The sequence below is a fragment of the Drosophila erecta genome, unplaced genomic scaffold (assembly GCF_003286155.1).
Source record: "Drosophila erecta strain 14021-0224.00,06,07 unplaced genomic scaffold, DereRS2 tig00000021-arrow-pilon, whole genome shotgun sequence".
NCBI classification, from domain to species: Eukaryota; Metazoa; Arthropoda; class Insecta; order Diptera; family Drosophilidae; genus Drosophila; species Drosophila erecta.
Genome location: NW_020825198.1, coordinates 11,969,107 through 11,996,951, shown reverse-complemented (window position 1 = coordinate 11,996,951; position 27,845 = coordinate 11,969,107). Strand labels below are relative to the sequence as shown.

Sequence of the window (27,845 nt, the reverse complement as noted above, 5' to 3'; positions counted from 1 at the left end):
CAGGGGGAGCAACCTTTGTGGGTGGCCGTGGCAGACTGACAGGCACTTTGCGTCACTGTCGCGCGGCGACAAATTACAGGACACGGCTCCTTTTGCGCGCCAACTCATCGATAGTAGTATTTGGGGTGGTGCGGCTTCGGAATCGATTTGATTCCAAGGCAAGTCCAGACAGCAGACGCACCAGTCTCATGTTACACTTGCCATCTGATAAGAGCTCACGACTCCACCCACCCATTTTTCAGTGCCTTTTTAGCTAGAGTTTAAATAGGGGTATCTTACATCCAGCATTGTGCATCTGAGTAAGATGTTTCAGTTGGAAAAATACTATGCATTATTATTGTACTTGGATATTTTATATTTGTCAGTTACGAGTGAATGAAACGCGAGGGAAAGTTAAAATTACATATATTACAATTACATATGTAGAACAAAGTTAAATTAATAAATAAATAAATTTCTAAACAAGATAGAATGCTATATTCGAGTTCCCCAGCAGATTTTTAGAGAATTGCGCCAGAAACATTTGGAGGTATGCTATTTCGAAATCCGCTAAGATAAGTTGAGTTATGGAGTATAGAACTTCAGCCTTGGGACATTTTTTAATTTTTTGGAATTCCTACATTATCACATCAGAAAAATAACAAAAAAATTAAAAAAAAATAAATTTCTAAATTTGAATGCAGATTTTTAGAGAATTGCGCCAGAAACATTACTTGCGCTGCATCTATTTCTCTGGAAGCACGGACGGACAGACGATCCTGACAGACTATTGATCCTGATCAAGACTATGTACATATGTATGTACATATGTATACTTTATATGGTCGGAAACGCTTCCTTCTGCCTGCTACATACTTTTCAACGAATCTAGTATACCCTTTTACTCTATGTTACAAATTAAAATTATTGACACTTAGAACACGAATTTCTCACTAACAGGGCGCCAAATTTGAGTACAGTGAACTGTGCCTAAGGGAGAGAGTGACAGAAAATAGGGGGAGTTTCGCAATGTGTGCAAAGAGAGCGTGCCGCATGGGGTGGTTGATTTTAGGTGGCAGGTTTTTTCTACCACCAAAGGCGCCGGCTTCAGTCCGCCGTCAACTTCGCTGCGTTCCGGTTACCACAATGATTCGTTTGAAAAATATGTGCCTAGCCAGTGCGTTCGATATATAAACAAATACAACGGAAATACAAGACCGCATTAAGTGCGCTGAACTCGCAGTGATAATAACACAAACAATCAACTTTTCCGTTCGCTAAGTTAAATATCAAAGCTGTCCACCCTTTTTTTGGAGTCTCAGTGGAGCTGCATTGCCATCTCGCTCGCACACGGCTTGGCAATCGATAAGCCTAACAGCGGGGTTGTCCACTTGCTGACAGCTGTTAACTCTAGCTGTTAGCTTTCGGCGACGAGTGCTTGAAGGTAAAAGTTTAAGGCGAGACGCCGAAATATTCGCTACTAAACACAAACGAGTCACAGTCGCAGTTGAAACGTTGAGTGAGGAGCTTCTCGTCGCGCTGTGCAACACCCGCAATTGTGTGAAATTACTAAAAATGAAACTTAATATTCAATTTATATAGAAAGCTAATTTGCTTAACTACACGCTGGATATTTCATACTACACGCAGTGGATGGTTCAATTGTGCATTTGAAGTGATTAATTGATTGAGTGAGTAGCTCGGTATGGTATGCGAAAATATCATGCGATTAAACAAGAGGCGACTGCCTGGAATTTTATAGAATTATCAATAAACAACGCAAGCCAAGTGCATAATAAATTCAGTTAGTGTGTCGTTAAAATGCCAAAAAAAACAGGACGAGTGTTGCGGATGGGCACCGCTTTAAAAGGAGCAGAAAAGCGGGAACGGTAACGGGAATGGGAACAGGATCGAGGGTTGCTGCTACCGTATTCCCCGTCCTGTGTTGAGGTCATTTGCACTCATTTGTCGCGAGGCCCAAAAAGAGGGTGGTTTCTGGCTCGCCGGTTAATCTCATTCATCAGAGAGCCGCAAAACGGAGCCGTCAAGTTGAGTTTTACACATTTTACGCCCCCGACTGCGAGTACTACGAGCGAGTAGTATTCTTGTGCTCTCTTTGCGAGAGCCTTCCCTGTCTCCCTCTCACTCTCCCTCTCGCTGTCACTGTGAGCGCACAAGGACTTCTGTTAATGCTGTTGTCTCGTTCGCTCACACGTTGCTGTGGTGTGGTCGATGGCGAAGGTCCTTCACGCATATCCCTGGCTTATATGTGTGTACATGTGTGCGTGTGCAGGAGTACATACTATAACAGCAGGCGAATGTGTGAAAGTAGTGCCATCGAACACACAAACATACAAGCACACTCACACACTCGCTCATACACACACACTCGCACATGCCAGGGTCAGGTCAGGAAGTGTGGTAATGGAGGATTATTCTGTTGCTTGCCCCACAGCCCCCTCCGTTTTGGATTTTCTAATTTATATTTTTTGTTCGACCAGGTCTTAGCCAAGACTCCCCGACAGGTGATTTATTTCTGTCCGCACTCCATAAAGCCCAGTAGTTCTCACTGCAAAGCGTAATCCCTGCCACAACTCGAGGGGCCCATGCAATAAACAGTCAGGATTCCCTAAATGGCACGCTAGTGGATAACAAGTCACAAAAACCTTTACAAGTCTGTTTGAATATAATAGCGGCTTTATCAATAAGACCCTAACTAACTAAACAACTATAACTGTAGCCAACAGAGCTCATCTGTAAATATTTTCAAGTACATATTTTTTATTGCTTATTTCTTTGAATAAACTTAAGCTATTTGAATGGATATCATATTTTATTTAAAATAAAGCCACTTAATTTAAGTGCTGACTCTCACAAACTTTTTTCGAGATAGGGAAATTCCAAATAGTTTCATTTGCACCGCAGAGCAGAAGAACGCTACTGTGCTGTTGTGGTGGACACGCCACTCCAAGTGCCTGGACCAGCCAGGCGTATTAATCATTAGCCTGACCTCGACCCTTTGGAACCACCCCTGAATACCCCCAATGCCCCACCGAAGGAGAAAACAAGTTGATGGGGCTGTCAGCTTATGTGCTGCGCTGGGCACAAATGAGAAAACTGCCAACGGCTAAACATAAAAATAAATAAATAAATTTGATTGCGATTGCGGTTTCTTGTCTGCTCTTGGACGTGGACTTTTGCCCCGGTCTGGTCCCCACCATTAATCTGTCGCTGGGATTTGGCCGAAAGGCAAATCGAGGGCTTTGATTTTTTCGTACTTCGGCTTCCGATTGCTCTTGTCATCATTGTGGCTGGTTTTTGCGTCTTGGGATTGTCTCAGCTGTCACTCGTTAGGGTTTCTTGTCAGCACCCGTTCTTCAAGCCATGTCCTAGGCTCCATCCTACCCACAGTCCGCCACATTCACGGTTTGTCATCGCAATCGCCATGGCAGCGCAATCTCATGATTTGGCACTTTTGGAGCTTAAGGAAATGGGCATCGTGAGTGGCAGAGTGAAGGGTTTTGTTAACACTCCATAAAAGCTATTTGTGGAGCTCAAAATGGAAAAAGTATTTCAAAAATAGCTCAGGCCCTTTTAAATGCATCTTTTACAATGATTTAAAGTATACTGATTGAGTAACGGATTAAATAAAAAATGGTTGGCTTTTTAAATGCAGCTGGAATTTCTTTAAATTGTAGCGCAGAGCCCGTATAAACCCGCTTGATTTTCAAAAAATGTGCAATTTAAGTGCAAGGAACCATTGTAAAATGATCCTGTAGACACATCATGGAAAACCCATAAAAGGACTAAATGCAGCAGAAAATGACTTCAAAAATACACGCAAGCATGTTCCGCACAAAAGAGCTAAGCGAAAGCGATGGCCAAAACAATGCGGCCATCTCCTTGCCGCTCCGAAAAAGCACCGCCTCATGCCACAGAAATTACTCATACGCCGTGGAGCACGACTGCACTTACCCATAGTGACGTGTTTCTGTTCCAGCTGCCGTTGTTGTTGCTGCTGTCGCTGTTGGCAGCCCGGTTCCGTATTCAGCAGACAAATAGACATGCCCCGTGCAGACGTGAGTCAGACGCGGACGGAGACTAACGGACACGGACGCGGATGCGGATGCGGATGCGGACGGACACGGACACGGACGGACACTCGAGGCCAGGGACGGACAGACGGTGAAAAGCGGTTGGCAAACATGCATGCACCAAGAGAAATGGTTATAGCAATGGCCCCGCTAAAGATACGAAAAAGCGGAGGAATATTATCACTACAATTTTTTACTATGACGAGCACGAGCCAAAGAAAGTGTATTCTCGTTTTTAGTTAACCTAGTTAAGAAGTTTGTTCCAAACTATTTTACTTACGATATTGTGATGTGGTAGTCTCTTTTCTCTTTGTGTAGGCGGGTGGAGAAATATGCGAAATCCGCTCGCATTTGATGGCGGGTGTTGGCGAAGTGTTGCCAACATAAAACACTTCGCCGCCATAACGTAATTTCTTTTGTTTATAACGTCCTGCAGTTAATACATTTGCATTGTGTGTGTTGTCGAGGTGTCGGCGAATGCTCCCCGTGCGATTTCAGCCCCAGGACATCACAACAAAGGGTATCCCTGCGAAACTCCCCCTTTCGACCATTGTTGCCACTGCTTTTACCGCCCCCACTGCCAAAGTTTTCCTGCGTCGTATTTACTGAAAGCCAAAGTGAGCGTTTTTTGTGCGATTTTACTGCGCTGTCGAAAATGGTTCAGGTGTGGAGCAAACAGGATTTAATGTCATGCATTGTGCATAAATATTTATAAAGTCACCAAAAGAAGTTGTGAAACCCAGTAAAATGCAGCGTATACAACTACCCTTAAACTGTTTTCAAATTGTGTAATGGGTTAATGTGCTAAATATTTAGTAAAAAGTAAATATTTAAGTTAAAATATGTACAAGTTGCATGACTACTGGTGCAGGATGTTATCTATCAGCATTTTCTTGAATGCATTCTCAAACATTTTTGTATAAGAGTTTCTCAATAAAAGCTAATGACAAATCGCCATTAACAATGATTTGTTGTGTGCCCAAAAATAATGAATCTGACAGGGAACGCCAACTTCCGCATAGAAAACCTTCCATTCATATTATCATTACATCCAAATCCTTTTGTTTTGCCATGCTGAAAAAGCTCCATAGAATATGGTAAATAGTAGGACGCACTCGGGCATCAAAATCAAACAAAAGATTGTATATCCAGAAAGTACAACAAAAATAAATAAAAACAAAAAAATCCCCACGAATGTGGGCTCCAAAGCGATTTGACGATGAAACCCCACAGGGCCATTAATTGTATGTCGCCTAATTTTTCTTCACAGTTACGTCGTGTTGGCCATTTTGGCCATAGTTTCAGCTGTTGTTACTGTTATTGTTCCTGTCGGAACTGTTGGCCATGTTTCCAGGGAGCCGCAGCCCGGCAAAGCGGCTTTTGTTGCGTTCCAGCCTTCTTTGTGTTGAACTGCTAGTGCTGGTAATTTATGCGGCTTCGCATTCCCGCCACTCCCCCACATTTGCCACACACCATTTCACTGTGGAACAGCTATGCCAAGTAAAAATTATTCGCTTTGATTTGTATTTTCCGATTTACGAATTTGTAAATTAGAGGGCAATCAAAGCGTAAACTTTTATTTCGCTACGCACGGAATCGGTCGTCGCTAACTGGCAAAATGTATCCTCTAATGTCCTTTCGAGAGCGATTTTCTCAACTGCCCAGAAAATTGGTTGCCATGGCGGCCAGGACAATAACACAAAAAAAAAGAAAACGAAGAAGGAAAATAGCAGCCATGGAAATACATGTTCCTGTATTTCGTATACACCTCCTTTTATGTGCACACTTGTGTGCAAGTGTGAATATTAGGTCACTGATGTGTGTGTGTGTATGTGTGTGTGTTTTTCCTGAAAAGCGAATCGCTGTAGCTGGATTTCCTCGCTTGGGCATTTTATTAATTGTAGTTTTCCTTGCCCAACATTTTGTTGCTTGTCTTCAATTGTTTGCTGTTTCGTAAAAAGTTTGGATACACATCGAGCTTTAATCACTAAAAGTTTTGCCGAGTAATTTTTGTTTGCTTTAGCTTAATACGCTTTTTCCATTACATTCTAGCAGTTTTCAGAAACAGCTATAGCTTAAGTTATGAATGCAGATAGATACAAAGTATCTATACATATTTCGTGTCAATTGCTAGATAAATTGAACTCCTTACTTTGAAATTAAACTATTTCTTCTCTGTTCCCCTCGTCTAACATAAAATCAAGATGTTGGCTGGGCATTGGAATTTATAGAAATTAAATTTATCAAGGGACCTGGCTGTAAGCGAAGGCATCCGTGGGGGATGCCAGGCACAGAGAAAAAGTGGCTCGCAAAGGAGGACAAAGTGAAAAGCCATAATCAGATTTAATTAAACACAAAATTGGAGCGTTGGCTGGATGTCAGGACGCCAGAATGTGTGTGACACGGTCACTGGCCAAGTCCTCCGATTTGGCTGCGGGTCCTAGTTCCATTCCACTGTGGAAGTGTATAAGGGAATATGTATGGAGTCCATGGATGTGTCCCAGTGATATATATGTATATGTTGCATTTTTTTTGCAGTCTGCCTGTGATTTCTCATTATTATTTCGCTTTATGTGGAGCAGCTGGCGACGATCTCTAAGTGTGATAAACTTGCAACCGAAGCCCCATGGCGTTTTGCAGTTTTCCATTTCCCAGCGGATAAGGAACAAAGTGGAGCAGCTGGGCAGTACTTGGGAATCAACGCCAGCTCCTTATTACATTTTAGCACCAGCCCACAAGTCCTTTATTTTTTGTGTGGGGGTGGCATCTGCATGGGGCGACAATGTATTCATGGCCTGTGCTGCCATGATAAACCCATCCACACTGCGTATGCGTAATATTTCACTTTACATGCACTTCTGAGTGCGAGCCAATGCTCCTGCATTCCCAGCGGCTAAATTTATGCATTGATTGCCTCGATTTATGAGATGTCTTAATGCTTCCAAATATTGACCCAAGGCAGTGGGCCTTGCGATGTGGGATTAAGCTGAAAGGGAGTATGTAAATGTAATCAGATTATAAGATATCTTACTTTGAAATCCCCGTATACTCTCAGGAAAAAAGCACAACTAAAGGAACTCTTAAAGAAAATAGTTAAAGCCAGTTAGCAATATAATTCGTTGGCTTCCCCAAATGAAAGTACAGAATTGTCATAGCAGTGGAGAATTAATTTCACCGACCATTATCCATTATCATCCGTTGGCCGCAAGCTGTTGCCAAATGCTTTGGCAATTTTGTCAGACACCAAATAGCACTTTTTCCCTACTAAATGCACTTTTTGTTTGCAGAGTGAGATTGGAACGCTGGCTGAAACCCGTTAATCTCCAATGAGGCGACACATTCGGGAGAAGGAAAATTCATAAATGAAAGCTTCTAATTGCCGGAGAATGACAAACGCGACAAGAAATCAACGCGAGCGAACAAAAGCGAAGCCAACTTTTTAGGCAGCCCAAAAAAGCAGAAGCGAAAGCCACGAAAATTGAGCCACCGAGGCTTCGGCGATGCTGTTGATGCCCACATCCTGTGGGCCGGGTCCACCCACTGACCTCGGCCCCACGTCCTTGCCCACGCTCTCCCCCTCCTGCCCCACCCGCTCCCGCATCCCCAGGCGAGCGGCAGATGATGGTGAACCGGCGGTCAGGGACCGGCCGTCAGGGACCCTAACCCAGAGGCAAAGTTCGGGCTCGGGCATTCCCCAGTGGCTGCTAATCCTCGTCGGACTCCTCGCCATTCTCGCCCAGACGCCAGGCAGCCAGGTGGCCGCCGAGAAGAGTAAACACTGTGAGTACACCTTTTTATAAGATTTATGGGACAATAGATTTATTGTTTCCTAATTGTTGGCTGTTTTGAAAAATATTCTTTGTAAATCGGGCATTAAATGCCAAACTTGATTTTTTGAGTAAATATTGATATGTTCTACTGTTTCTTTAAACCTTAATTTAATAATATGCTTTACTAGTCCCAAGTATTTTCCATGTAAACTATTTTTGCTTATCACCAGTATGTGCTACTCAAATACTAAAATTCAAATGGCATTGGCATTTCGGAACTTTATACGAGCATATGTACATTATCCACCCTCCATAAACTTCGCTTGTCTTGTACAACGAAATCTGTGAACAGCTTAGTTTTATGTTTTTGTGCGATTTTCTTTGCTCGACAATAAAAATTTGTTTGAGCAAATGTAATAAAAGTGCATTTAAATGTTGCCGAACGAAAAAAACCGAAACGAAATGAAAATCCTCGAACTATAAACATATAAAAACCACGCACTCACGCAAATGTATATAAATTCATATATGGTGGTGCGATAACATTGTGTGGCACGACTCGTGTGGTAATTCATTCACTTCCTGCATATATTGTTTGTGCGGCAAATAAACAGAAAATAAATACACATTTTTACGATGCAATGTCAACGCGCATACTGAAGTATTTACATGTGTACAAAAGCGCGTGCGAAGACACATATTTGGGGCAATCGTTTTTATATGCCCCTTAAATTGGACAAAGGATTTTGTTGTGAGGAATGGCTCTACAACTTAATTAAAGTTGGCCCTAAAATATTGTAAAAACACCGATACAGACAGATTAAAAAGTTAATCACTGATTGTCTGCGCCATCAAACATAATGAACTTAAAGTAATAATATATTGTCCGTCTGCTCGGGAAAGTAATTTGTGGCTAACAAGCCTGGCTGCGGAAATAGTCCGATTATGGAGCGGTGTATATATGGTTTCCCCGATACGCCTAAACAGAGAATGGTGACCGCGTTTGCCGACCCATGAAATGGAATTACTCGGGCGGAGCGACTCCATGTGCCTCGCAGTCGTGCAGCTTGAGTTGCGGCGACGAACGTTGTTGGCGCAAATTATTTCCGTATTTTAGCATTAAATCATAATTAAAATTTGAAGTAAAACAACTTACATGCCAGCAATTGGGGCGCCGCCGCCTCCTTTTTACGCAAGGCGGAGTCGCAGTCGCAGTTGCAGTTGCTGCAAAAGTTTGCCAGTCGAGGGCGCTGAAAAAGTTCGTTGCATACTTATTTGGGCCCGTTTCCGGTTTGCTGCTGACGCGGCTGCCACTTCCACGGCATTTGCCGCCCCTTTCCCTTCGTGATTGCAACGCAGCCTAATTGCAGCCTCCGCGGGGAAACTCGTATATAGGGTGACAAGTGTCGATGCTAACTAGCATTTGCATTTCTGCACACTCACCATACACTACCTTGGGTATATACAAAAGGAAACTAAATTTGTATCATATTGCATCAAGTTAATCCTAGGCAAGGTACGAAAGTCTAGCATTTACTTAGATAGCTTTAAGAGAAAGCGAACATTTAATTTATAAAAAAATGTTAAGAAACAAAGTTTGATTTCTCTGAGACGAATTTATTTACCAACCTGTCTAGTGGCCCTATCAAACTTTTCACCTCGTACCACTGTGCAGCGCCCTGAGTTCGTTTTTCCTGCTCATTTCCGGGCGACGCTTAGTTGCACTCGCTGTTGCTTCAGTTCCTGCTCCTCGTCCTGCTCCTGCTCCTGCTCCTCCTAATCCTGCGCCTGCTGCTCCTTACTCGCTGTGGTCACACACCCGACTCCGACAGAAACTCAAACGCAGACACAAACGTGCACCGCGAGAGCCCCCAACCCTTCGCTGTCCCCAGCAGACTTGTGGCCCACGTGGCGTGTACTTAATTTCCCATGCTCATCGCCGTTAACTTTTTTACCGGCCACATACTTACTGCCTGATTCCCGCCCCTGCTGCCAACTCCTTTTGCCCCTACTTATTGCGCTGTCGAGCAGCAGCATTGAAGACTTTTCAACTCGTTCAACAAAATTTTGCACAAAAGTTTCATAATTAATTTCATGTTAAGTGGCAATGCGAGTGGTGGGCGTGCTTATGCCCAGCCAGCCCATTTTCCATCTAGCCCCATTCAACTACAACTGGATTTTAGCATCCTCTCCCAAAAACACAAAAAAAAAACATCCCGGTCTGGTGTCTTTAATTTGAATTGTCATTTCCTTTCTTCAGCTCTCAAAGCAGCCACTTTGGTGTCGTCTGCCAGGCATCCGGTTCCTGGCCACGCCCACTTACTGCCACATCCTTCAGCCGCCCCCATTCCCCCCTTCCGCCCCCATCTCACCGCTGAATGTGGTCGCACGTTCAACTTGATTAGCGTAACTTATAATGAGTCGCACGGGCAGGGAGTCCGGGCAAACTTGTTGGCTCTCACTCAAATTCCATTCCTGCAAAACACTTGCGAACGGTGGCTTTCGTAAGTAAATGTGTACGCAGGCATATAGATATTTGCCTACATATACAAATAAATGTGTATAAAGGAGGTTTTTTGGGGGTTTTCACAGGCAGTTGCAAGTGGTTTCCATAATTACTTTGTGTGAGCTCTTGATGGTGTGTCTACCAAAAACTTTGCAACTGTCAACGAACCGGAACTCCGCTCTCCATTTGCAATTATGTGCGTAATATTTGCACGTAATTACATCACCATATAGTTGCAAGTATATCACTTATGGTCTCACATTTTGATAATTGGATTGCCCTCAATTTAGTCAAATGTGGCGTGCGTTCATTGATCGGGCTTGATGAGTATGGAGCCCAGAGTCCAGCCTTTTAAACCATAATTGAATTCATTTAATAATTGGTAAGCCCAGCTGTGTGCTGAACTAAACTTATTTAACATAGTTTCCACAAATATTGAAAATGTTGGTAAATAATATCAAAGTTTACAATACCAAACTCCAGTACTAAGATCCAGTACTACTATAATTATATATTTTTTTGTGCGAACATTGTTTGGTGTTCTCATTGAAAATTCCTGAAATGCGTAGATTTTGACAAGGGATACTGTCATGCGTTTTGCTCATCATGCCCAGTCCCTCATCATTTCCCGAATCCAATTGTGCGATTCTGCCATAATGCGAGCATTATACAATTTTGAAAATATGTCACGTTGCCGTGATCCAAACGCAGCTCCCCAAAATTTCCCCCCAATTCGACTCAAGCAGAAGCTGATGGCCAACTGCCAATAAATTTGTGAGAAAAACAACTGTCGACGGCGAGCAGGACGAAGAAGTGGCATAAAACTTTTGCTCTTTGTGTGGCATAAATATGAATGAACGGATTTGGACTTGAGGCTTGGGGGCAGGAGGTTCCTAATGGGTATTGGGAATGGGCATGGCAGTGGGACCAACTGGTCCACTGCGGCATGAACGCTCCATGCCGTCGCCTTCATACAAGTATTCCAAAATGAGTTTCCGAGGAGGAGGAGTCCAATGCGGTCTTCCCCCGTCAGCGGTTGAATTCACAAAGGCAAAGGGATGAGGGATGAGGGGCGGGAGGGGATAAAAGGGGATAAAAGGGGCAAGGAGCAGGGACTTTCCATGGGCAATAAATTTTAATTTTCCCCAAATCCTTGCGCATACGAAATGAGATTTGCAACAAGCCGCAGCAATCATCTGGCGGCGCTTTCCTTTCACTGTCAAAAAAACTTCCCTAAGTGAGGAAATGATTGTCTGGCAGATCTTGATTAATTGTGAGTGGCATTATTTGACTTACACGCCCCAAGTGCCTAACCCTTTATGCCAGATTTAAAGCGAACCAAGTTAAGAGCTGTGGTATCTGCGCCTTCCTTCTTACATCATTGTACTATTTAGTAAAGGAACTTACTTTGAATTTGAACATGGTGTTATTAGGTGCCACCTTGGACAAGCTTGTTTCCATCCGCAGCTCCACCAATAATAATAAATCCTGGCCGAGTGGCGATGACTCAGCTGCTTAGCGATCCTTGGAGAAATCGGACAGGTCACAGTCAAATGCGCAGATAAATGTTTATGGAAGATAAATTGCAGCCAGCGGATAGAAATCAGGCAACGCATAATAAATTCCATTTGTAGCTCGCAACTGGGAGCGAAATTTTCCGATGTCGAAGTTGTGCGAGGAAGCGATGCCAAATCGAGTATTGATGCGTTGGCATCCCGCGGCATGGTGTCATTGCCAAAAAGGACCCACCCGAACCCATTTGCAGTGCCCACTGGAGCACCGAGCCCCAAAAACAGCGAACAATGAATCCGTTCGATGCGAATTGGTTTTGTGAAATTGTCCACGAACGTGGGCGGATCATTTATCAATATTTCCGCTCTGCTGCTGGAGTCGGGAGTAGGTAATCGCTTATTATGCGAAATCGGTCGATAAATGCAATACATATGTATGTACATATGTGCCCCAACCAAATAGATATCCAAATTAAATTTATGTATTACCAGCAAAAAAAAAATTGCAATAAAATCAGGAATGGTAGCGCAATACACATTCTGTCCATTGCGGGAATTGGGTTTGACAAATTGAATTTGGGGAATTGGCAAACTTTGACCCATTTTTAATTGGCTTCAAAAGGCTTACTTTTTGTCAACCAATCCGTGTTTATTTGCTGCCTCATGTTAGTGCAAATAAACTCTATTTTAAACTGATAAATGCTCTTCCACCACAAGAAATGTACTATTAAATTGTAGTTAGCCATGCAATTTACAAAGGTTTTTGCTTATATTAAATTATATATAATTGAAAATATGCTTAGGGCGTTGAGCGATTTCCCAAAATCATCATCATCGCCACAGCTTACTAGAGGTTGATTGGGCAAAATCTGATCAGCCAGTTTCCCCTTTAGTTTGCAAACCTTAAAGCCCCATCCACAATTTTTGAGTGCTGCTTTGATGGATTCCGAGTCCTGGCGGAGCCAAGAAGAGGGAAAGTGTACGAAATGGGCCACAAAGGGGCATAAAATGAGTCGAACATTCCGGACCCGGGCCCGGGCATTGTGCCTTCAGTTAAGCACATGAATCCCTTTTGTAATCAAATGCACAGAAAATTGTATTCTATTCAAGGGAAGCCAGTAGGCGTCCCAAACCTCTTTCGTGTCGTCATCATGGGCATTGTATGGGCGGCGTATTCTCGGCCAGGGATATACATTCATACTCGTACATAGCTGTGTCCTGTATCCCTAGCCAAGTTAGTGTGCGCGTGATCCACTTACGCGTTGCACGGGGAATCCACGCGCCGCCCAAAGAAACAAAGCGGCGAAATTATCTTCCGCAGCTAAGATTCCGGTGGGGGCGGTGCGGCGCGGTTGGCGTGGCCGTGGCCGGTGGCTGAAGCAAAAATATTACAAGAAGCGCCTAGACAATAGCACCGAACTAAGTAAACAACAATAATAAAAAACAAGAAAAAATGAAATGGAATAAAATAAAAATAATAGAGAAAAGACGCAGCACCAACAATGGCGTAATAAACTAACGGTAGGGCTAAGCTCGCTGGGAAAACTATGCAAAAAGTTTTCGCTTTGTTTCGCAGCAGCAGCAGCAGCGGCAGCAGCGGCAAAAATGGAATTAATAAAAGAAAAAAATGATTTTCGAAAAATATATATTTAAGCCTCCGCCTCATAGGCCAGTTAAGAGCAGCCAAAGTCCGGCCCAGAAGGCCAGTGCGAATTTAATTAAGAATTTGGTGAGAGGGCTAAAATAAACAAACAAAAGGCCCGCAGGACCTTCCACCGTACATCCAACCGGATATCCGGCGGCTCATCTGGGCTTACCTTCTCGTTCCGGAAATGATCTGCTCCCCGTAGATTGAGCAGCCATCGAAGGAAGGCTGCCTGACAAGTTGATAGCTCCTTGACAAGTTCTTAATGAAAAGTTGAAAAGCGCGCATAATTAAACTGCTTTTTGCCAGCGGAGTTCTACTCAAAGTTTACTCAATCAGAAAAAACTTACGCGATCCTGGGCAAAAAGCACCATTGACTGCACAGATAGTTTTGGTTCAAAGAAATGGTTTCTTAATAGAAAAAATACGAGCTAATTCTTATTCATTTTAAAAAATAATTATGTATTGAGCTTTCAAAAAAAGTTGACTATGCTTTGTGATAGCTCCATAAAGTCGTAGTACAAACAGAAAGTTTTATTTCTCGAGTGCAATTTCTAGGTAACAAAACTAAATGTTTAACGAGAGTCATTTGCCGGAACTTTTCAGTTTTACCATCGATTTTAATAAAATTTCACTTCAAAAGCCAGAGCTATCGGAGCTGAAAAAAAGAGAAATATAAATTCCGAAACTTTTGACTATTCAAACATTTTGACAAGCGACAATTCGCTTGATTATTGCAATGGAATGGAAGGAAAAGGACGAGCGACAGCCAGACTTGGATGAATCTTATCGTCTGGCCCATTTGGGGCATGTCCTTTTCGCCAGCTCGTGTTTGTGGACGTTGCGCCCCCCGGCGGCTCCATAGTTCCTTCATTAGTTTGGCACTTCATCTTGGCTGCACGCTCGAGTGCCTCTGGTCTGAGGTTGCCACATTCTGAGAAGTGACAAAAGTTTAATGATGCGTTTAAGTTGCACGTGGCATGCCCCTCGGCATCCACCGCGTTCCCACGATTTGATGAGCTGTACGCATTGCAATGCTTGTTTCCCACCGGGAGCAGGAGCTCTGGAAATATTGCAGCTGTCAGCTTGAAATTGATTTCCATCACGAGTCATCCAGACAATTTACGGTGGGTTTAGGTATTAGGGCACTTCACATGGGGTATTGGTATGCATAACACAGAAACCACCGACCTTGTGGGTAGAAACAATTTTGTGGAGTTTTTAATGAAATAAGACACAAGTAAATTAATTTCAAATAATGCAATATTACATTAAAACTTGCTCCTAAGCCTGGCCAATGTCCTCCACCTTGGAGTCCTCCAACTGCTTAAACTGAATGAGTATCACCAGATAGGTCGTAACAGCCGAGAAGATCTTGAAGAGAGTGGAGTTGTCAATGGAGAAGAATCCGTAGGCGGTGAACTGGAGATCCTGCTTGATGCTCTTCGTGAGGAACTTGTCGATGAGGTTCTGGAACTGCTTGCTCTTTCCGTAAATCCTCGCCAGAATCTGTGCCGTGCCATTCACCTCGGATGCCAGGCAGTCACATGCGCTGCAAATCACAGTCATGGTGATGGTTTCAGCCAAAACCCAGATACAGGACAGTCCTATGGTATCAGCCACTTCTGCTTTGGAACTCATCGAGCCAGCTGTCAATGTGGCAAAGGCCAAGTAACTCTGATTTGTGACCGTATAGAAGGAGAAACCGAAGTAGAATAACAACGAAACTCCGGCCAGGCAATTAATGTTCTCGGTGATGTAGCGAAACTTGCAGAGCACCTCTATAAGGTTACTCAGCTCACGCCAGTTGTCCCTGTGGCCGCAATCCTGCAGATTAAATGTATCCAGCTTCTGGTTGAGAAATACAATTCTTTGTGCCAAATTCATCATTAGAGTCCTCAGATATAGGGCCAATAGAGTGGAGTATAGCAGCTGGAGGAAGTAGATCAGGAGCAGGATGATCTGCCTCTTGGAGCCGATGCCACTTCGATAGTGAATGTAGTAAAAGGCCACAGCCAGGACACCCGCTGCTCCAGAGGTGACCAGAATGGCCAGACTGCGACAGCTGTAGTTCTCCCGGAAACCATGGGCCAGCAGATACTCATCCATTTTGGCAATTTCGCGAAGAGTGCGAAAGTGCCTAGACGCATTCTGCACACTGGACAATACCACCATGGTATAGCTGATGATGCACAGTAGCGTCTCGATGGTCCTGTTGATCTCCTCGGTATCACCCTGGGCACTGGCCACCATTCTGTACTCCCTGGAGCCGAAGAGCACATCCTCGCCGAAGGTCAATGAGCTGATCAGTACAATCAGGGCCACCAGACGTCCATACCAGCGACCCAATCCTCCCAAGCGGAAGCTGTCCTCGACGTCTTCACTGTAGAAGGGCAGTATGGCAAAGATCTGCGAGGGCTTGGATATATGCCAAATGTCCTGGAAGATCTTCATGTCGGTGTGCTGTGTTTTGCGGCAGCAACTAAAATGAACCAATTTGAGGGCTCTATTCATAAACTTAGTAGCGCTTGCTCTATTAGTATCTTTTATTAGCTGTCACATCCAAATAATGGACGTAATAATACGATGCTATTAAAGGAAAGAACATTTTTTAGAGTGAGCCTTGGTTTTACATGGAAAATTGGTATTTAAGTGTTATTTTCTTGAGTTTCCAATGACTGAAAATCATCATTATCGTATTAACTTGGCCATGTCTGCATTTCATTTGATCAACATCATGACTGATGAGTGGACTAAGTAGTTCGGGTGGCAGTATTAAAATCATTGGGTAATTACGAGCTAATGCGACCTGTCATAATTGCGGACTGACATAAATATCCGCGAAACTTAAAAGCCCTGTCCAATGCCCCACGTAAATAGCCCAATTACTTTGACAAACCGCCGGCGGCGGACGGAGCTCAATGGGCCACATGAATGGTTTGACGGACGCGGACACGGACACGGACACGGAGGTGGACGTTCCGGGGGCCAAATGAAACGACAGGATGCAGGGAGACTGAATGGGGCTTATGCTCATTATGCAAACGCCTTCGACGGATGAGCTGGATGGACGAAGTCGTCCAGGCGAAAGGCATTTACTTCAATTATTTCATTAAAGCAGCAACAGCAGCGACAAAAGGCCAGAGGCGTCATCTGGGAATCCTTGTGGCGCTGGACATCGCCAGTGCCTCCAAGTGCCTCCAAGATGCCATCGAATTTCGGTGGCGCTAATGGAGCGTGTGAGTCCGGCACCAGATGTCGATGCCAGCAGCTACAGCTTAGTCAACTGAATAGAGCGTAGGTTGTGGCACAATGCACTGGAAAAAATTTTCCAGTGACTACATTGTTAACTAAAAGCATGTTTAATTTTTGGAATTTCGATGCAAATTAAATCAATTTGACATTGGGTCTTTTAAGTTTTTAAGTCTTGGTAATCATCTAAACGCTTATTCTGTTTAGTCAGTCCCTTTTTTCGAAGTAATGCCCGATTTTTGGATCCACAGTGTATAGTTGTGAGGGCAATGACTTCACACGAACATCGAGGGTCACTCGGGGGCCAGTAAAATTCAATATAGGAGCACAGGAAATTCATTGTTTAACCTTTGTTGCTTAAATTGCTCAAATTCCTGCCATTAGTTTGACAAACGAGCCAGCGAAATTATTTTGTTGCAGCCAAGTTGCCGGGCACATCCGGAGTAAAAGAGGCGGCGGGCTGGAGGGCGACTATGATCGAAAACCGAACAGATTTTGGGCCAAAGTTTTTGCCACAGCACCGAGCAGAGCAGCAAAACCAACTTTGACCCCCAAACACCACCTCCCTCAAGCCCATCACTACCATCACTACCATCTCCGCCATGCAACCCACCCACGAAACTTCGTCCAATCCTCGCTTTGGGGCACGCACTAAGCTTGCCCCTGTTGCGGTTACTTTACCTCCAGCCATCCAGCCATCCAGCCATCCGACCATCCAGCCATCCATTGTTGCTACTACTCCTTGTGGCATCCACCATCCACCATCCGGCAGGCAAAATCCAACATTTACGGTGGGCATCCTCGGTTATTTCATTGCTGCAGATTTATTTGTGGTTTTGCATAATCACCGAAAATTAGTTTAAAATATTTACATTAAATTTGCATCACGATGTCTGGGAATTCTGAGCTGCAGGAAATGCTAAGTATAAGCCCCTAAATGGGCACTACCATGCTGACCGGGTTCCAGGAAATTTTGGAGAGCAGGCTAATTAAGCAGACCCCTGATTAACTATAATAAATAAAAGCCCCAAAGCCATTACAGCCAGTTCCTACGAGATTGTGATCTTTGTGAGAAGTTGACGTTGTAATTGTTGAAAGTGGGCGGATACGTAATATTAAGTATGCGCCACGTTGTTTGTGCTTGTGTAGATGCGCTTTTAGATAAATCAAGTAATGAACTGAATATTTTATATGCTAGCAAGAGAACCTAAACAGCAACTAAAGTCGCTGAACAACTTTTCAAACTCATCCGAGTGAGGTCTCCATGCCCAAAAAAGTTAAAACTGATTTAACCACTTTATTGAACCAGCAACTAAAACATGAAGAGTCAATAAATATTGAAGTTCCACTCATATATTTTGTTTTCCCAGCCGAACTTTTCCTGAGCCAGCGAAATATTTGCCAAGGCATCTTCGAAACTTTCTCTAATCACAGTTCGGCACAAAGTTAACTTCATCAAATAAACTTATCGTCTGTAGTTGCAATACACCTGCTAGCGTATTTGCAATGCTCAGTGATTATCCTTGGGAATATCCTTTGGGAAATGCGTTAGCTGGAACTCACTTGTTTACGTGTGTCAACGAATATAATAATTCTCAGCCGGCAAAGCACCTAGCACCGTTCTATATTTGTCTATACTCTTAAGGTGTCGTCATTGGCGATGACTTGAAAATTCAGGGAGAAAATGGCACAGAGCTACACGCAAAGAAAAGTCACTCAAATTTAAATGAAATGTCTTTCAGGCATTAAATCATTAGAAGTCTCCTAAATTATTAGACCAGACCAGAGCTAGTGTTATGACTTGGGATCAAAACAAAATGTGGTATTTGTAAAGTTCAAGGGGATTTTCATATGCATGCCTGGTTTTTCCCTGTGCAACTGGGGATTGCTTTATTTGCGAAGGTCGGTTCATGCGTGTGACTGTGCTCCAAGGAAAAGGGAGGAGCACAAAGTTAGGAAGCAGAGTAAACATCATTTTCCAGCCAGAGTCAACGAAGACATCTAGTGTCCAGGGAGGCGAATGGAGAAAGAACTGCACGAGGAGTTCGGGCCGAAACGCATTTAGGACCACCAAACACTTCCGGCATCCCTTTCGCCGTCCTCGGCCGGAAGCATTAAGCTGCGGAATGGCTTCTCCGCCAGCAGAGGCCATTGCCAATGCGACTCCGAGTGCCGCGAGTTATGGTGACGACCCGCAACTTGGACGTTTGCAGATTGTTTGCGAATTGCCTCTGGCAATCAGGGATTTAAGCCATCGTGATAACTCCAAAAGAAAGAGCTGCAAAGGAAGGTGCTTTCTCGATTGGCAACATCAAACGAGTCGCGTCTCCTTGAGAACAGATCTTATGGCATTACTAGTCGATTAATAACGCGGGAGACAAAGCTGCCAAATTAATTATACCAATTTTAATCCCTTCGCCAGTGGCTTTGTCTTGGCAAATAACATTCCGACTGGTTAATCCCGGCCATTAACTGAAAAATTGGCTTTCAGTGGCAGATGCGGCTCAGCCAGTTTTGGATTTGATATTTTCATGAACACGTCGGCCAGATTGAACATTTTTTTGCGAGCCCGCTCCCTTTTGATGTGGGACACTCCCAGAACTTAAGCCTGGTCTTATCCCTAATTTCAAGCAGGCCATTTTCCTGTGTTTTTGCTGCCCAGCCATCAAAACTAAGCCCTGCCCCCCAGTTGGAGATCCCATCCCAGATCCGAGTGGTTATCCCCGCTCTGTGCCTTGTCGTTATCTGTTTTCTGCTGCCTCCCATTTATTTTTTGCTCTGGCTCCCTGCGAATGCATAAACAAATTGAAGATAAACATACTTATGTGTGTATATCTGTATGAAAGAGCACTGAAAAAAACATATGAGAAGTATTTATAGGCTATAATAAGTTTTATAAACAACGTTTTTATAATAAGTAAGCATTTACACAGCCTGAAATATTGTGGAATATATTTGGAACAAAGCAAGCTACAAAAAGTATATTGCCATAATCCATGTTGGTCCTTTTTAAGTACCAATTGTGTTGAGTGCATGCACTTTGGCTCTGGACGAGCCGAACTTGAAGCATGTTGCAATTTCAGCCAGCAGAATCCGCGAATCCGCCTCCTCGGCAAATGGAATTGTTTTCCCTGAAGCTGCCAGCATTTGTGTCAGAAATGCCTTAATTTATAGAAAATGTATCTGCTGGATGGGAAACGACTCCATCTCCATCTCCATCCCGGGGCTGCCATGAATGTCACATGGGTTTCAACGTCCTGCGCGGCTTTCGTTTGTCTTTCACTTCACACAGAAAACCCGACAGCCCGAAGGCAGCCCCGATTTGCTCTTGTCCTTCGCCCAACTCCCCCTGCTCCACACCACCACATCTGAATGTTGCTGCCCCCCATCTATCTCGGTGTATCTCCCAATCTCCCATTCCCGGGGGGATCAGCGCAGATGCATGATAATCCCGATACGTACATGGGGGTAAACACAGCCAACTCGACGCCACGCCTCGCAATCCTGTCCAGAAATGATTGAGGGATTTCTGGCCGCCTAGGAGCCAATGATAACGGAAGCGGCAACCGAGCACTTTGCGCTCCATTTTCACTCCACACAACGTAATTGATATTTTACAATTGTCTCTGCCGGTTCATTTCCTTGTGCTTTTGTCCTCGTTCCCTCGATCCCCGACCCCATATCTCCATGGCAAATTGTGCAGAAATTCTATTTCTATTCCCCACTCCAACCTCCACCGCCCTCAAGTTGCCATATGCGATGCAGATATAGATGCGGATGCGGATGCGGATACAGATGCACATGGATCTCGGTGCTGGCCCATTTGTCGCTGTCGATGTTCCACTCCCAGCTGAGTGAAATTATTCAAGCAGCAGCATCTGCAAGTGAATTTATCAGGACGAAAAAGGAACTCCGGTGGCATAACTTCTGCAGTACATATGCAGAGATCTCTCCAGAAAATCGTGTAATTTTTCAAAACTATCTGATGGGTCAGCATAATATATTTAGTTAGCTATTTTGTTAAATACTTATTAATCTTTCAAATCAAAAACTGGAATAGACTCTTATGCAGATATGTTAGAATTTTAGTTGGCCAATACTAGCACAGAACCCCTTAATATTCCCTAAACGAAATTAAATATAGTAACTTATATTTTTATTTATATTGTTCTTTGTATTTAAATCGCAATGAAAAAGCCATTAGCCGGTCCTAAAACAAACTGACCACTATGTTACGGCCATATTTCGTTGGTATCATGATTGTTAGCCATTACTTAACGCTAATCTGTTAATCCCTCGTTAAGGCCATGACTCGTGAGTTATTTTCTCTGGCTTGTTTATTCACTAGAATGTTGAATGTTGTGCAAAGTACAGAGCACAAGCGGAATAGCTACCTCCAAAAATTTCTACTAACGAAAAGGCCACGGAAAATTACTTACCAAGTGGCTTGCGGCCAATTTGTGCAGGTGGCAAAGGAGGTGGGGGCGGCCCCACGCCACGCCCACGCTCTCCACCACCCACTATACGCCCAGTTCAGCTCTTTGGTACACTCGGCTATTTACTTTGCCGGAGATCAAAGCGAAATGTGTAACGAAATTGCCAATTACATATAAAGCAAAAGGAACTGTCTACCTAGTCGGGGAGTTAGGATCCGTTTTGCTTGGCAGCGATGCACAGGAAGAAATCCAAAGCTAGATGCGTTAAATAAAATAATTTCAGTTTAAATAGCGCATATTTATATGATATCATACAAATTGGTGGTCAGTTAGCTTAGGAAAGTAGTAGCCCGAAAAAGTATGCTACACATTTTAATTAGTACTCCCTTGTAGTTTCGCTCTGTGCAGGGAAGCAATAGGGTCTAAAACAAAGGGCAGCCAAGACTGTCAGCAATTCAATCCAAATTGTGAATTCAATTTTGAAGTTGGCAATGCGGCGAGGACAACATTTGTGACCGAAAATGAGGCATTTTCAGAGCGGAGCCGCCCGGGCCAGGAGCTCACATGATGGCACTTTTTGCCCATCATCCGGCTCCTGTGACTGAGGGCGTAAAACGAATTTGTAGTAAATTCCTTGGGCTTGCTCCTGCTCCCGCTCCTGCTGCTGCTCCACATCTCTCCCATCTGGCCAGGATGCGGCGTCATCTTTTCGTGTGCGTTTTATTGGGGCCAAAATTGAATTAGTGCGCCGGCGGTGGCGACGGCGACGGCGACGGCGGCGGTGGGAGCGGCGGTGGGAGCGGAAGCGGTTGCTAGGCAGGAAATTGCCTGAAATCAGGCGCACGTAAGCTCGGGGGTGCCCCACTTAAACCCAGACCCACCCACACACCCACACACTCACCCACTTACAATATTGTGTTTCATTAAAAATCCGCCCGATGTCCTGCGTTGGTTTTATGCCACAGCATGTGGAATGAGGGGAGTTCGAGTCGCTGGTTCATTTGCATGCCACGACGTCCAGAGGAGCAGCTCCTCCAAATGGCTCTCGTTTCATGTTAATGCATTTGGCACTTAAGCGCCATAGTTTGCGCCATCAAACTAATTAAAAGTTGCTTAAATAATGCGATATTATTTTCGCATTGCCGCCCGCCTGCAGCTGGCTTCGACTTTCTGGCGCTCTCCTCGGGTCGTTGAGGTCGTTTTGATTGAGCCGCGGCAAATTAAAAGTTCAGCTGCCAGAACTGTCCCCTTGGACCGTTCAAACTTATCACTGAAAGTGGCGAACGATGGTAAAGTTCCTTTCATTAGACAGAAATATCTCTGGGAGGCCGATTGGGGAAAAACACTGAAACTTTTCCTCCTTTAAGCCCAGGCCATTATTTTCCAGCTACAAACTAACTTTATATGTGCCAATTAAAAGCTGTTTGACTTCATATTTTTCACTAAATAAATTATGATAATTTCGCTGACTTACGACAAGCTTCCTTGCTTATTTAAACATCCGCTTTGACTGCAAAATAATTGGCAAATGATACTGAAACGTATTTACACATTTTTTAGAGCTCCCTTTGCGAGTGCATTAGGTATTAACGTGTGCGTTGAATTCCTGATCAGGCATTATGCAAATCCACCGCATCCAGTTGCCCAACTGCAGTCGACTGCAGTCTGGAAGGGCATAATAAACGCAACTGGTGAGCTCGGAAACATGTGCAAGTAATACGCGAAGCGAAGCGTAAATGAATTTTTCATCCTTCCATTAAAATTTAAGTGCACATTTTCCGGCGCAGCGCACGAGACGCCGCAGCGCCATTAAGCCAAAGGAAGTTGCCAGTGGAGACGTCCTGCAGATTTCTGTGGCAAGTGATGGGTTATGGTTATGTGGGTTATGGAAATATTGAATAAAGTACGCGTAGAACGAAGCTGGACGAAGATGTCACAAAACCCACAAATAAAGTTTCAAATGGAGCTAAATATTATACGTGATTATTAGAGTAACCTATACAGACTGCTTAAAATATGCTTATAAGCATACATAAGCTATAGCTTATTAATTAATTTTCCTCTGATAATTAGTTTTATGAAAATTTGATAAACTACCTCCTAGGATTAAGTTTTCCTTAAGATACAAACATTAACTAAAATTTCTCTTCCCGTTCCATGCAGATTACATGCAGTCGCTGTGCAAGAACCACTTCCTCCAGCAGCTGTACCGCAAGATCGATGGAGCAGTGCTCTGGTCCCAGAACGAGCGGAATCTGGACTGCATCATCACCTTCCAGACGCACTCGGTGCTGCAGCGCTTCATGCTCCGCTTCGACATGCTGCAGTTGGACTGCAACGATCACCTGCTGGTTTACGACGGAGCCCATGCCGTCGCCACGCCCAAGGTGAGTCCCTGGATTCCGTCTCAATCCCTCCCTTGGGGCGGTAATTATGCCGACACTGGCATCTGCCTTCGGGAATCCGCCCGTGGGTGCGATACGTGCCCCACATTTTTATTAGCGAAATGGCGCATTTGCATATGCAAATCGAAAAGGCAAAGTGAATCTGTTCTACGGCATTTCACATCCATGACGTTCGAGGCGGGTACATTTAGGCAAAATTCTAATAATCAAAGGTGTTTGGAAGTTTCTGACAACGCACTTATTTATTCAAGGAATTTACCAAGCAGCTTTCATCACATTTCAATCAATACCACGTTCACAATATTGTGAATACCTCTATCACATCAATAATTCACGTTTTAAGAAATATGATATATGGATTTCTTAGAGCGACTATATTATTTTCAATCTATTTTTATTAACCCATTAGAGGACACCTTAGTTGGGTATACCAAAGTATAGAAGTCAGCCAAATACCTTGAATTGGATTAAAGCATAACCGAAAGAATGTTGACAATATCAGAGATTATTGTAATACATAGTTCTTGTATAAGTTCGTGTGCACTTTCTCAGTGTATCGATGCACTAGCTTATGGATTCGCCTGGAAATGGCTAATCACATGAGTGAGTCACCCAACGCCGTGTGAACAATTAAATTGCGGCAGGAACGCAGTCGGAGCTTGCCACTTGTGCCACCCATGTACATGTGCATCGAATTCCTGGGAGGTGGATTCCCGAGGATGGGGCATCTGCGCGGAGCAGTAATTATGTGCATGTGTAGGGGGAAGGAAAGGATAGATGCGATGGGAGCTGTGGATGTGGGCTTAGTGGCACAGTAGATTGAATTATTAGGAACTGAACTGTGAAACAGGCAATTCAAATTCGAATCACTCATGGCAGAACGATATGTATGCAAATGTGGATATATGCTAAGTGAATTAAGCGATGTTGCTTCTCCATTTTCGAAATCAAATAAAAGTCATTGATTCTCCTGCAGCATAGTGTGCAAATCAGATTTCCCCCATCTATCTCACTTTCTGTCAATAAAAACAAAAAAACACCAGCCCACAGAAATATAAATATTTATTTATAGATTTTTGATTCGTTTGTTTAACCATCGGAAACACCGATGTGTTTACATGGGGCGGGTAATGTATATTTAATTTGTCCCAGATGGGAAAAGATACCATCCAGGCCATCAGCGTGCATATTCATATATTTGCATACCTACTTTCATTATGGAATCATTTGCTGGCGTAGGTGTGTATATGGAAACATGAATAGCCTAATATACGTGCACTGCGCTGAAAAAGTGCCTGCCCAAATGTGCCGAAAAAACTCATTTTCATAATTTTCATTTTAGCATAACACATTTGTTCGTTTAATACAAAATATAAAAATTATATTCATGTTTAAATAAACAAATCAACACGCATTCCTTACTTGCGTTCATCTCTCAATTACTTGGTGAGTGTTAGTCAGCTTACATCTCAGTTTTGGTAATGTCTTGCCAAGTTGCGTGGAATTGGCCAGGGAGTAGGGAACCATTGATGCGTTCCCCTATCGATTACATGCCACATCCCTGGAGCTGCATCCCGGCTAAGCAACGTTTAAGGAATCCAATGGCGCCGCACATCCTTACGTATATGCAAATATGCGCTGGCATCACATGTCGATAGTTAAGGCCAATCATTGCTTAGTTTGCGACACTCGAAGGCGGCTTGGGTGGATTGGATGGACTGGGTGGCTTGCTGGCTATACGTATCCACTGCAATTTGTTGCCCATAGAGACGGGGGTGGCGGGGGATGTGGGAGCAGGTGGAGATCTGGGGGCGCGGCAGCCGCAGCCACCGCATTATCCAGATCACGTTGATGCCTCTGACATTTTAGGTTCAATCCCTGTGGGGCTTCCGCTCAGCCAACATGGGATGCTCCACATACCCGGACACACATGCAGGCATAATTTTGTCGCTGCAACATTTGCAATGATGACAGCCAGCAAGGATGTTGGAAAAGTGGGTGGTTGGCTGGTTCGGTTGCCACTGCGGCTGCAATGCGGCAACAGCTTCTGGTGGCGCTGCTTCTTCTGCTGATAGCTCTGTGATTTTATCAGCAACAATTTCCATTTTTCATTCGCCACCACCCCGCTTTCCGCCCACTCACTGCATTATTTAATGCGGTCTGCGGGGGGTGGTGGGTGGTGGGTGGTGTGTGTTGGGTGGTGGGTGCAAGGGAAAATGCAGTGCTGGTGGTTTGTGTGCAATGTGAGCCAAGGAAAGTGGCCACAAATAGAGCGCGCATAAGCCAAATCCTTTATTTGCCAAAGGAAGCTGCGACAGTGGCACTAAAAAATATGCATAAAAAATGTTCAACTAGAAAATTAGAAAAATGCCAGCCAAGGCAGACCCACCTCCCCCCTCCCCCCGCGCTTTCACTCTCTTTATCTGGTTTTTTCTCCGGGGAAAACCTTGAAAGTGCATGTGCCAAAGCTGAAAACAAAAATGTTTCAGCCGCTTTCTGTCGCCTGTGTGGCGCGCGACCCAATTTCCCATCTGCTGGTGGAGGATTCTCGTGGATCTGGGGCTACTCGTCCGGACTTCGGAGCCAGTGACACTGGGCCACTGCCAAAGCGCTGTCATCTTCCAGGGAAAAGACTGAGTGCAACCAACATTTTGGCTGCTCAGATTGGGGGTAAAAACTATATTGTTTAGGGCATATCTTAGGTACCCATGGCAAATGAAATAATAATATTTAGGTCTGGAAAAATGATAGTTACAAGGAAATGGAAACATCTACTACTGAAAACAGTGATAACTTGAAAGAAACAACATTGAGTATACGTCACGTTGGCAGCTGTAATTATTAAGAATATTACGTATACGCAAAGTTGGCTACATACATTTCGAAAGCTATTGATTTTACTGAAATACTTTTTAATCAATATTCGCAGCGAGTGTAACTTGGACTCCATCTAAATCCGAAGTAGCACATTAAAAATATGGCCAAACTTCCGATATGAAATTCAGGTTATAACCTGTAACAAAAGTTAAGGCGAATCGAAATTGCAACTGAAACGAGGTCGTAAAGAAAGTAATTCCGTTGGTTTTTGCATCCCCAAAATAAGAGCCATCTTCGAACATTATTGAGCAGCACTCCAAGAAGCCACATCAATATCGATGGCAACAAAATTAACCTTAATTATGAGGGCTCAGTGCTTGAGACGCCGTGTTCATGTGACAGTTATTATCCATGGAGGAGGGCACTGATTTCCAGCAGGTTCTCCATGAAAGGGAACCCATCGTAAATAAGTTAGCAGGCGAATGGAAGGCCATAAAAGCGAGAGTATCGTAAAATCGTTCTGCCAAATCAGCGACGCCTTTGGAGAAGGACCACAACAAGGACAACAAGCGAGCTCAACAGGCGCCATCACTCAATGGGCCAGAAACGGGAATGGGATGGGTTGGAATGGAGTGGGATGAGGATAGGAACTGGGATGTGGAATGGGAATGACCGGGGCCACAACCTTAAATCAAACAAGGTCAGCACGCACGTACGCCTTCATGGCCAAAACAACGAGAATGGATGAGGCACTGAATCACCGGAATCGCCTCGTTCGGCCATTAGGAGGATGCAGTGCCGCCTGTCAAATTAAGACACTCTTATCGCCCATCGACGGTATTAATTTGTGGCCAAATACGGCTGCAATAAATAAGGTTATCACATTATGTACAGTCCTATAATACATGAATTATAATTCATTTAAACCAGCAACACAACTTCATATCATGAGAAAGTTTAGCCAAAATACATTGAGTTTAAGATTCATTTAAAAATGTGTTTCAAACAAGTTAAAGCTTTACTATTAATACTTAGAAACTAGAGAATTTCCGTCTAAGTGCATTCCAAGCCCATTGCCTTCAACATCATATTTTTAATAAGCCAGCAAGGATCCATTACCTGTGCAGTTGGCATCTAAATGGTTGCGATAAGTACCTTGGTGGATACATATATTTGTCGAGTGACTTGTTTTGCACTCCCTCTGTGCATATTTGAAGATTCAGAAGTTGGGAATCAGACGACTTGCGGTATTTGCCACCTAAGCAGCTTTGTAAGTTGTCCGCCATTGGGGGCAGGATTGGGGCAGCCGAGGAGGTGTGCCGGCCAGGATTTATGAATTTGACTTGAGTTGGGACCACTTTACACCACTTGCTGCCACTTTGGGGGCAGTGGCAAAGTGGCAAAAGTATGTAAATTCGCTCCACGCCGCC

The 27,845-nt window shown here is 44.0% G+C and overlaps 2 protein-coding genes across 4 annotated transcripts in view; one reads left to right on the top strand and one right to left on the bottom strand.

The window, feature by feature from the left end:
* The first annotated feature begins 1,048 nt into the window (after window positions 1–1,048).
* LOC6544444 overlaps window positions 1,049–27,845 on the top strand; it is a 30,917-nt gene continuing 4,120 nt past the window's right edge. The window contains exons 1-4 of one of the 3 annotated variants that reach the window (XM_026977225.1): window positions 1,049–1,423; window positions 1,582–1,670; window positions 7,361–7,853; window positions 23,357–23,580. In XM_026977225.1, coding sequence (XP_026833026.1) covers window positions 7,574–7,853; window positions 23,357–23,580 — 504 coding nt within the window. In that variant the 5' untranslated portion in view covers window positions 1,049–1,423; window positions 1,582–1,670; window positions 7,361–7,573. The other 2 variants (XM_015157705.2, XM_001972395.3) reach the window with 2 other exon arrangements.
* Window positions 14,790–15,959, bottom strand: LOC6544445 (gustatory receptor 68a). Its single transcript, XM_001972396.1, has one exon. It carries the CDS (start codon window positions 15,957–15,959, stop codon window positions 14,790–14,792), a length of 1,170 nt encoding a protein of 389 aa, XP_001972432.1.